The sequence below is a fragment of the Pseudorasbora parva genome, chromosome 23, assembly GCF_024679245.1.
Source record: "Pseudorasbora parva isolate DD20220531a chromosome 23, ASM2467924v1, whole genome shotgun sequence".
Lineage (NCBI taxonomy): Eukaryota > Metazoa > Chordata > Actinopteri > Cypriniformes > Gobionidae > Pseudorasbora > Pseudorasbora parva.
Genome location: NC_090194.1, coordinates 36,660,732 through 36,672,302, shown reverse-complemented (window position 1 = coordinate 36,672,302; position 11,571 = coordinate 36,660,732). Strand labels below are relative to the sequence as shown.

The window sequence follows — 11,571 nt, the reverse complement described above, 5'->3', positions numbered from 1 at the left end:
AATATAAATATACACATGCACACACACACACGTATACATCCACACACACGAGATACGAGATGACATAGGATATGATACAATATGATATAATCTGATTAAAACCACAAATACAGTACACACACACACATATATATCACTTTAACACCCAATAACACCCTGGCAACCACAAAGTGTTATGTTATAATAGTTGAAAATTACATGGAAAACTGGGCTTATGTACGAAATAACCATGAGTAACGGTTATTTTTGGTCTGTTAGAGCTCATCCCGCTCCGTATATTCACATCCCACGAGTCCGTCTCTCTGATGGCGTAGCGATCAGGCCTTAAGTTTCACATCAAAACTCAGATTCATGCTGAACGTGGCGGCGCCTCTGAATCTGAAACACACTCATTATTCGAACCCTAAACTCTGACCTCTGCAGCTCGAGGCTTGAAATTTACCTTAGTGAAAGAATCTCACACGCCTCCGTTCTCCAGGAACATCAGAAGCTTGTTAAATTCTCCCAGAAGCCCTTGGGGTATGCAGATTCAGAGCGGAGGGACACACACAACAGATCCTTTCACGCGCCGCTCACACAAATGCACAGTGTTCGGCGGAGCAACATTAATGTTAAGAGTTATCGGGAAACAAAGCTGACAGTGACAGTGTTTAGAGAGTGTCTAATGAGATGAGAAACTCCAGAACACATAAAACCACAGCAACAAACACGTCACACACTCGCCGTCGATCAGGAAACACTGACCTTACAGAGACCAATGGACCGGATGGTTATGCAAAACCATTAAACAATATGATGGGTTATTTTGAGATGATCAGCATCAGTCAATAACTGCACCTGCACAATAACAATCTCATTCTACACATTTCCAAACAGCTTTTGCAATAAATAATTCCCATTTTATTTGCCTAAATATTTATTTTGTATTTTTGACTATTATGCATATTTGTTTATGACAGAGGGAGAGTATATTCCCAGAAGTATTGGGCCGCCCCTTTAAATCTCTGAGTTCAGGTGTTCAGTCTTTTCATGTCCACAGGTGTATAACTCCAGCTCTCGGCCTGCAGACGCTTCTACACACATTAGTGAAAGAATGGGTCGCTCTCAGGAGCTCAGTGAACTCAAGCGTGGGGCCGTGATAGGCTGACACCTGTGCAATAAGTCCATTCCTGACATTTCCTCACTACTAAATATTCCACGCTCAACTGTTAGTGGGATTATAACAAAGTGGAAGCCATTGGGAACAACAGCAACTCAGCCATGAAGTGTTAAATTCCAGAGCGGGGTCAGCACATGCTGAGGGTCACAGTGCGCAGAAGTCTCCAACTTTCTGCAGAGTCAACAGCTCCAGACCTCCAGACTCCTGTGGCCTTCAGATGAGCTCAAGAACAGCGGAGAGAGCTTCATGGAATGGGTTTCCATGGCCGAGCAGCTCATCCAAGCCTTACAGCCGCCACTGGACTCTAGAGCAGTGAGACGTGTTCTCTGAGCGACCAATCACGCTTCAGTCTGACAATCCCATGGACGAGTCTGGGTTTGGCCGTCGCCAGGAGAACGGGACTTGCCTGACTGCCCTGTGCCAAGTGTAAAGTTTGGTGGAGGGGGGATTATGAGGTGGGGTTGTTTTTCAGGGGTTGGGCTTGGCCCCTTAGTTCCAGTGAAAGGAACTCTTAATGCTTCACCAAGACATTCTGGACAATTTCATGCTCCCGACTATGTGGGATCAGTTTGTGGACGGCCCCTTCCTGTCCCAACATGACTGCGCTCCAGTGCACAAAGCGTCGGTCCATAAAGACATGGATGAGGAGTTTGGTGTGGAGGAACTGGACTGGCCTGCACAGAGTCCTGAGCTCAACCCGATAGAACAGCTTTGGGATGAATTAGAGCGGAGACTGAGAGCCAGGCCTTCTCGTCCAACATCAGTGCCTGACCTCACAAATGAGCTTCTAGAAGAATGGGCAAAAATCCCCATAAACACACTCCTAAACCTTGAGGAAAGTAAATATTAATGTTACAATTGTACATGATTACTACTACTACTACTACTACTAATAATAATAATGTATAAGCATTAAATATTTTAACAAATATGTAATTCTTTAATAATATTTAATATAAATAAAAAACATATACCTACTTTGCCTTCTGAGGTCAAGTTCCGTATAATTCATAATAACAATAACCATTATCATGCATAAATTCTTTATTATTTTAATATAATGATATATAAAGCGTTATTTAGAATAATGCATAATTACTACTACTACTAATAATAATAATCATTATCATTATTATTTTTTATATAATTATAATCATCATCATCATTATTATCTACAGTCATTTTGATCTATAAATCACAAATTGCCAAACTGTGCAGCCCTACAAACAAGCACAGCAAACCTGGATTTTTTTTATTGCAATTTTTCAATTTGAACATTAGCAATTACATTTCCCCCCCAAAAATGTAAAATGTCAAAGTCTGCTTTCTGTGTCCCACCCTGCTCTGTTGATACTGGAGTCATCCCATCAGGACCCACTGATCAGCCATTTGAGACTCGTGACCCGTGACCTCACATCTGCGGCCCAATGAAGACCCGCCGCCAACAGGGCGTGGCACCGTGGCTCAGGACTGGACTGGAGCTAAAATTCAGCTCTGGCAAACCCAGCCCAACCGGCCCATGAGTTCCCCGTGAGTGTTTTTGCTGGGGTTGGGGCCTTAAATTGGAGTCTATCAATAAGACTAAGACAAAGACAAATTATGATAGATATTATCGAATTTACTGCAAATCCAGATAAACTTAATATTGCTTTTTTTGTCACACAGAAATGCCCTTGGCAGTAAAGCACTGATGATTTTGAGCTAGGGTGTAGTGAAGTAAATTTACTTCTTTTAAATGCTGTCATCATTTACTCTCTCTCGTGTCCTTCCAAACCTGTATGACTTCTGTGAAACACAAAAGAAGATGTTTTGAAGAATGTTGGCAACCAAGCCATGTTGGTTAGGCTACCATTGAATATTGTATGAACAAAAAAACAGACTCAAATTATTTTATTTTATGCTACACAGAAATAAATTCATTTAGGTTTGGAATGACATTAGGGTGAGTAAATGATCACATTTTTGGGTTCAACAATCATATTTTTCAAGAGTTAACACACAATTTAACTAAGACACTGATATCTATCTTTCATGAGTCTATCATTGAAATAACATTTAGTTAAATTTCATTAGGTCTATTAAAAAAGTTCATAAAACATTGAGAGAAAAAAAAGTTGTTCTTAATTGATGTGATCCAGACTTTAAAGCTGTTTTATAGACTGTAGTTTAACTGTAAGATCATGGTAGTCACAGGGTAAAAATGCTCCTCATTACCATGGCTATATGGTTTCTATAATATAGAAAATATAATAAACTATTATATGTGTAATAAAAATTTAAACACCCATAGAATATACGAAAACAGCCTCTATAAAGGTCATTTATATTCCGCAATCTTAATTTAAATAGGCTAACAATAGCAACATTTTTAGTAAATGTTTCTTTCAAAACACCATATTTCTTCGCTGTTAGCTGCGAGGTGAATTGTGGTTGTGCTAAAGTGAAGCTTTAGTGTGTGTTGCCGTTTTCCACTTCACCTCGTCATGAATAAATGCTCGCGGCTGTTTTCAGCTGATTCAACGCATAACCTGTAATGTTCCCATATCACACCATTGTAGAAAACTAAATTCAGAGTCAAAGTGCCGTTCATAGAGCAGGATTTAAACGCAGCAAACGTTCGTCAGCGGCTGCGCTGTGCGGATATTCGCCTTTTGCAGTTCCATGCGCTCAAAAAAAGAAATAAAAGCGCCTAATATGGAGGGGAGGTCTCTCTCGCTTTGGCCTTTCAATCCAGAAGACAAACCAATGGGCCGCTGTCGCTGTATGATGGGCCAGTCAGTGGCAAATAAAAAAAATAACCTCTCGGCCCCAAAGTGCGTCGGCCCACCGGGAAAATGCCCGGTATGCCCGATTACCAGTCCAGCCCTGCCGTGGCACGTTTCTACACGTAAAAGCTCATTTTTATATTAGCAGTAAAACAGCACCGGCCCACTGGGTTTAATTCAAACAAGCCTACGGCCGCCAGAGCCAGACCACACAGACAAAACCAGCACTTTCCCACACGCAGGCTCTTAGAAATCCCACCCAAAACACACATCAGGCCCTGTAATGGCTTTCTCTCATTACGCCGCAGTATAAATGACTGCTGTAGCCGCTGACACTCAATAACGGCCCCCGCCGACACGCTCCCAAAGAACCGCTTATCAGACACACGATACTCACACACAATACACAGCCGACCCGCTACGACTGAGGAGTGTGAGGTCAGATCAGATCCCATACACAGGACAAATCTGTTGGCTTTACTTCATCAAAGTCATATCACAGCTCTCAAACAGATTAAAGACTTAGTTCACCCAAAAATGAAAATGATTTCATTATTTATTGTGCGCACAAAAATCTAAATAACGACTTTATCCACCAAGTTATTGCCGTGAACTCGACATACGTGAGAATATGACGCAGATCCGCCTTTAGAGACCGACACAGAAGACAATAACTTGGCGGATAAAGTCATTATTTAAAATTTTTTGCGCACAGTAATTATTCTCGTCGCTTCGTAACATTATTCGGCTGTGTGTCGATGTGTTTAGGGCCTTTATGGGTCTTGTGAGTGGGAATGGACTGAATGCCAATGGAGGCCTATCTGAAGCCTTTCTCAGCTTTACACTAAAATATCTTCATCTGTGTTCTGAAGATGAACGAAACGACATGAGGGGGAGTAATTAATGAAATCATTTTCAATCTTGGGTGAACTAACCCTTTAATACACACAACCTTTATCAGTATAAAAGCACATACTGCACATATTCATTAAGGAAACTAGTACTATATCTGGATCTGAACCCAGAGCTGTATCGGAGGTCTTGCTCACAGGGAAATAAGCCTCAAAAAAAACTACAAAAATAGTCACAGTGCTCATTAAAGGGTTAGTTCACCCAAAAATGAAAAATACCCCATGATTTGCTCAACCTCAAGGCATCCTAGGTGTGTATGAATTATTCTTTCAGACGAATACAATCAGAGTTATATTGAAAGCATCCAAGCTTTATAATGGCAGTGAATGAGAGCTCAAAAAAGTGCATCAGTCCATCATAAAAGTACTCCACATGCTCCAGGGTTTAATAATTTCCTCAAAAGCTGAATGTGTCATTTATTCAATGCTAAAATACTCTCACATCCCAAATTGCCAATATTATCTGCCACCTAGATTTAGACTCAACCAATGATGCGAATTTGGGGGCGGGTCTATCTGCACAAATGGCCAATGGTGGACGAGGGCAGCGTTTAGGGAAACTGTTTGAAAACAATCATTTTTCCAATTCAATTTGATGCGAAAATGACACACTTCAGCTTTGACAACCCTTTAGATGCATTCACGACAATCACAATTATCGAATGCAAAACAAACATTTAATACAGCAGGAATCAAAGGTAAATTAAAAACCGCCTTCTTACCTCAGTCTGATGAATAAAGCTCCTTATGGATTTATGATGCTCAGATCTCTCAACATCTACCAAAACAGTCAAACAATGTTTCGTAAGACCTTGATGAAGCTCAATAGATCATAAAAGGAGTTGTGCAATATAATTTATTAGCAATGGGAATAACCGGTAAAACACCTTCAGGATCTCTCCTGATTTAACTGTGATTTTGTTCACCAACACATCAAGAGAACAATGTTTGGTTTCATTATTATTCACCTTTTGCATCCTATTCTACATCTAAAGTAATACAACAACTCAAATCAACAGTTTAATCTCTTACTCGAGCGATTTTCGTCCATCGCAAAAGATACAGTTCATTTTTCTTGAACTAATAGCAGTAACACTCACCAAGATTCACCAGAAAACGCCGAAACTCTCGGAAATACGAGAGCGAGCGCATTTGAATTTTGACAAACGCGAGTCTACATTGGAAATGAACGGGAACTTCTTCGACACACACGGCGGATTAAACACTCAAAGTCTCGGTGAATGCGTCAGATTGGCGTTTAAACACTCACCTTCATCCACGAGCCTCTAAAGTCCGTCAGAAAGCCTCAGCAGCTCCTCGTGCGCGCGCGCGCCTGTGTGTGTGTCTGCAGAACATACACACATTCAGCGAATAATTACTCAGTGCCGTTTGTTCCGTAAGATTGATCCGACTCCTGCCCAACTCAAGGAGGAAAGCTGGTTTTCTTTCCCTCTGTCGGTGTGTGTGTGTGTGTGTGTGTGTGTTGAGGCGCAGAGGCTCCAACCACTGACGCCTCAGAGAAATACACCTCAATGCGCCTCCTCATCCTGCACTCCAGTCCAGCACACACCCCTACAAACCTCACATTGATAACAGAAATACAGCTTTATCAATCAGATCTATTTGACTGCAAGACGCCAAAGGGATAAAAAGTTTTAACAAAAAATTACATATTTTTTAACTGGTGGTGGCGCTATGGAGTAGGTCGTAGATGCTTCAAATCTGGGCAGGTTGCTATTCAACACCAACTCTATCACGGTACCAAGTTTAATAATTTTCCTATGTATGGTTCATATGGTTGCCATAGACTTCCATTTGGGAATTATACTAATAATAATGTAAAACAGCAATTACAACTACAGGTCCTTCTCAAAAAATTAGCATATTGTGATGAAGTTCATTATTTTCCATAATGTAATAATACAAATTTAACTTTCATATATTTTAGATTCATTGCAAACCAACTGAAATATTTCAGGTCTTTTATTGTTTTAATACTGATGATGTTGGCATACAGCTCATGAAAACCCAAAATTCCTATCTAAAAAAAATAGCATATTTCATCCGAAAAAAGTACTTTGGACCACTGAGCAACAGTCCAGTGCTGCTTCTCTGTAGCCCAAAAGTGTCTTGCCCTGGGGAATGCGGCACCTGTAGCCCATTTCCTGCTCACGCCTGTGCACGGCGGCTCTGGATGTTTCTACTCCAGACTCAGTCCACTGCTTCCGCAGGTCCCCCAAGGTCTGGAATCGGTCCTTCTCCACAATCTTCCTCAGGGTCCGCTCACCTCTTCTCGTTGTGCAGCGTTTTTTGCCACACTTTTTCCTTCCCACAGACTTCCCACTGAGGTGCCTTGATACAGCACTCTGGGAACAGCCTATTCGTTCAGAAATGTCTTTCTGTGTCTTCCCCTCTCGCTTGAGGGTGTCAATGATGGCCTTCTGGACAGCAGTCAGGTCGGCAGTCTGACCCATGATTGCGGTTTTGAGTAATGAACCAGGCTGGGAGTTTTTAAAGCCTCAGGAATCTTTTGCAGGTGTTTAGAGTTCATTAGTTGTTTCAGATGATTAGGTTAATAGCTCGTTTAGAGAACCGCTTCATGATATGCTGATTTTTTGAGACAGGAATTTTGGGTTTTCATGAGCTGTATGTCAAAATCATCAGTATTAAAACAATAAAAGACCTGACATATTTCAGTTGGTGTGCAATGAATCTAAAATAAATGAAAGTTTAATTTTTATCATTACATTATGAAAAATAATGAACTTTATCACAATATGCTAATTTTTCAGAAGGACCTGCAGATAAAAAAGATAGCTTGTAAAAGCCTAGCCAGAAAGTTTGAAGTAATTTTAAACGCTCGAAATATAATTTAGTAGTTATGATTGAGATATATTGATAAAGTAATCTGGATTGTTGCAATGTGGTGGCTAGGGTTTTCAGAGTGGTTGCTAAGGTGTTTGCTAATTGGTTGCCCGGGTACTCAGGTGTTTTCTATGTGGTTACTAAGCATTTGCTAGGGTGTTCAGAGTGGTTGCTAAGGTCTTGCTAAGTGGTTGCCAGGGTACTCAGGGTGGTTCTAGGTGGTTACTAAGCAGTTGCTAGGGTGTTCAGGGTGGTTGCTAAGGTCTTGCTAAGTGGTTGCCAGGGTACTCAAGGTGGTTCTAGGTGGTTACTAAGCAGTTGCTAGGGTGTTCAGGGTGGTTGCTAAGGTCTTGCTAAGTGGTTGCCAGGGTACTCAGGGTGGTTCTAGGTGGTTACTAAGCAGTTGCTAGGGTGTTCAGGGTGGTTGTTAAGGTCTTGCTAAGTGGTTTCCAGGGTACTCAGGTGGTTGCTGGGGTCCTTACAACTACATCACCTTTAGCGCTTGGCTCCTAAACACTCCATCATATAACCACACTATAAATAAAATCTAATAAAAAGTCTAAACGTGCTCTTTACCTCACACAAATGGGCAGAATAAATTAAATAATCTAACATTTTTTTTTTAAATGCTCACAAAATAATAATCAACCCCTTATATCAAACAAAATGAATAAACAAAATCAAATATATACTTTCCTTCTATAAATCTCAAACAACAGAAGATATCCTCAACACACCTGATTACACACTGCACCTGAAGAACAGATCAAATGCTGTATATAAAACCTAATTTCATATAACCCTAAAAATATATATAATATAATGCATTTCCGCTCTTCACATCAAACTAATGGATGAGAAATATTAAAGAAATGCTGCCTGACATCACAACCTGAAACTGAAAAATCAATATGAAACAATTGAAATCAATATATAGAAATACACCTTTATGACTCAAACATATCAAACATTGACCCTATTTAAACATTAAACGATATGAAATTAAGCTGATCTATTCAAATGTGTTTCATATATTCAGGATTGATTTCCAAACCCATTTTATCTTCCGCTTCCTTTGCTTTCTTCCGCTCAGCAGCTCCTGAAGATCCCGTTTTAAAGCTTGTTTCTGTAATGCCGTCACTTTTCTCTCATTCAGAATATTTTTACACATAATTCAGATTTCCCCCCTCACAATTCTGACTTTTCCTTGTAAATCTGAATTTGTTTCCTTGTGATTCAGAATATTTTTCCCCATAATTCATATTTTTCCCCTCACAATTCTGACTTTTCCTTGTAATCTGAATATTTTTCCTCATAATTCATATTTTTCCCCTCACAATCCTGACCTTTTCTTGTAAATCTGAATTTGTTTGAATCATAATTCATATTTTTTCCCTCACAATGCTGACTTATCCTTGTAAATCAGATTTTTTTTCTTGTAATTTGGAAATTTTCCCTTGTAATTTCGGATTTTTTCCTCACAATTCTGACTGTTCCTTGTAATTCAGAATATTTTTCCCCATAATTCATATTTTCCCTCACAATTTTGACTTTTCTTTGTAAATCTGATTTTTTTTTTTTTTGTAATTTCAGATTTTTTCCTCACAATTCTGACTTTTCCTAGCAATTCAGAATATTTTCCCTTACAATTCAGAATTTTTCTTGCAATATCAGAATTCACACATGACATAAATCACATAATAAAGTCTGCCTTCCACTCTTAAGGTAACAGATGAGATTTCTTCCTTTCTCCAGAAGTTCGCATCCGACACATCCACAGGGTTTTTGTTAATGCAGATTTTAAACATGCATTGCAACCTGCTGGCAAACTCAATGATTCCCGGAAGGAGGCGAGCGTTCGCTAATATCCATTTCCCAGAGACTGAAAATAATCCTCCATCCTATGAAACGGGAGCACAGGACGTGCGGTTGAGGTGGTGTGAGGGTTTGGGATCCCACAAACGACACTCATTATTAAGGCATTATATCACTGATGTCAGTGATAGAGAATGTGATAGTGATAGAGATAGATGTCAGTGATGAAGAAAGCCTGGAGTCTTTGATAAGAACAGTGTTTTATTATTCATCCCGTCTCATAATAAAGCATTACAGGAATGAGAATACAGATGCACATCAACCACCAACCCATATTAGCTTAAGAAAAGAGCTAAAGATTATAAAACACAAATAGGAAACATGTTTCTGTATATTAGTCATTATCTGAGCACAAATAAAGTTTTAATGAAGGCACTTAGACGATCAGATATCCCACGAACCGTACACAGAGAGATGGAGCAGAATCAATACACAACACATTAAATCAAGCCGTGAAATCTGTGCAGAGGCCCCGAAAACCCCCAAAAATCCTCATCACTCCCGCCCCAATAAATATACCTGCATAAATAGAGCTGTGTGTGTGTGATTGCAGCGGCACGAGGAGACAGAACACACACGCTTCACAGACATCTTGTGTGAGGATGGTGTGGAACTTGTGCTGCAGCGCATGATACTCGCTCAAAAACACCCACAATGCAACACTGAACATTGAAGAACGAAGCGGAAATACTGCAGTTAACACCGTTTCTGATCTCAAGCTTTATGACAACGACTCCAAAAACATCTGCACTGCACATGAACATGATTTTAAGCTCAAATATCTAAAGAGAATAGCCAATAGAGTCTTGTTTTGAGAAAAATTCTATGTTCATACTTAAAATATGAATACTATTTCTGGTAATGGGGTCAGAAAAATAACATTCTGAATTACAAGAGAGAAAAGTCAGATTTGTGAGGGGAAAATTTGAGTTTCAGAGGGAAAAAGGTCAGAAATATGAGAGAGAAAAAAAAGAAGAGAGAATTGCATCTGATTTGCAGGTAAAAAGGCAAAAATCTGAGTAAAAAAGGCAGAACTGATTTGCAAGACAAAGTCAGAATTGCGAGAAAAAAAATGTTATTCAGAATAGCAGGAAAAAAAGTCTGAATCGCAAGAGTTTATTGTTCTGACTCCACAGGCAGATTCTTGTTCCTAATGTTTTAAGCACAAACTCACTTCATTTTGATGCCTTTTTTATAAAACAAGGAATAAAACAAGTAATTTTGCTTCTCCACTAAATATATCTTGATTTATGAATCTTTAGATATGTGTGCTGTAATGTTTTTGTTTTTTTTGCAGTGCTTTATCTAAATCATTATTCTATAAACTCTGATGTAAATGTGTCTTTCTGCTGCTTTTCTGAGGAACACCAAAGCAAATATATCTCTCTTAGCAAAAACATTCCCATACTAAAATCAATGTGGCAGATGTGAGCCATGACCAGCCGCTGTGCAGCGCTCAGAACTGGACCGTGTGAGCGTGTTTCTTGCACAAGGGCTTGTCTTTCTTGGAGAAGAAGGTCTGACCCTCTAGACTCGTGCTGCACACCTACAGAGAGAGAAGAGCTTGAGCAGATCAAACGTACAGAAGGAAAGCATGTGTAGATCATCGAGTGTGTGTGTGTGTGTGTGTGTGTGTGTGTGTGTGTCTGTCTGCACGTACCGCGCACACGAAGCAGGTATCGTGCCAGGTGAAGCCCAGCGCCTCCAGGAACTTGTCACCCGCTTCGATCGGGAAGTCACAGCCGTGACAGCCGGTGCCGAAGAGGGTATAGTAATCTAAATCAGAGAACACACTCATCAGTAAATCAATCATCAATAAATAATCAATAATAAACAAACCAACCATTTAATCAATCAATCAATCAGCCAACCAACAAAATCAATCAATCAGCCAACCAACCAGCCAACCAACCAGCTAACCAACCAACCAGCCAACCAATCAAATCAGCCAACCAAACCACCAATTAATCAAATCAGCCAACCAACCAACCAATCA

At 39.9% G+C, this 11,571-nt stretch overlaps 2 protein-coding genes across 6 annotated transcripts in view; both read right to left on the bottom strand.

Moving 5' to 3' along the window:
* bmpr1bb (bone morphogenetic protein receptor, type IBb) overlaps nucleotides 1-6,337 on the bottom strand; it is a 126,667-nt gene extending 120,330 nt beyond the window's left edge. For 2 of the 3 annotated variants that reach the window (XM_067433967.1, XM_067433968.1), the window contains exons 1-2: nucleotides 6,106-6,337; nucleotides 5,558-5,613 (exon numbers count right to left, since the gene is read on the bottom strand). Coding sequence is in view for 1 of the 3 variants with exons in the window: in XM_067433966.1 (XP_067290067.1) it covers nucleotides 5,558-5,613; nucleotides 5,936-5,987 (108 nt within the window). In the remaining 2 variants the exon portion in view is untranslated. Of the gene's footprint in view, nucleotides 1-5,557; nucleotides 5,614-5,935; nucleotides 6,003-6,105 lie in introns of those variants that run through there. The other variant, XM_067433966.1, reaches the window with a different exon arrangement.
* A 3,419-nt stretch (nucleotides 6,338-9,756) lies between these two features.
* Nucleotides 9,757-11,571, bottom strand: part of pdlim5b (PDZ and LIM domain 5b) — a 112,869-nt gene continuing 111,054 nt past the window's right edge. For all 3 annotated transcript variants that reach the window (XM_067433963.1, XM_067433964.1, XM_067433965.1), the window contains 2 exons: nucleotides 11,236-11,351; nucleotides 9,757-11,121 (listed from right to left, as the gene is read on the bottom strand). In XM_067433963.1, the coding sequence (XP_067290064.1) occupies nucleotides 11,032-11,121; nucleotides 11,236-11,351 (206 nt within the window). In that variant the 3' untranslated portion in view covers nucleotides 9,757-11,031. The remainder of the gene's footprint in view (nucleotides 11,122-11,235; nucleotides 11,352-11,571) is intronic.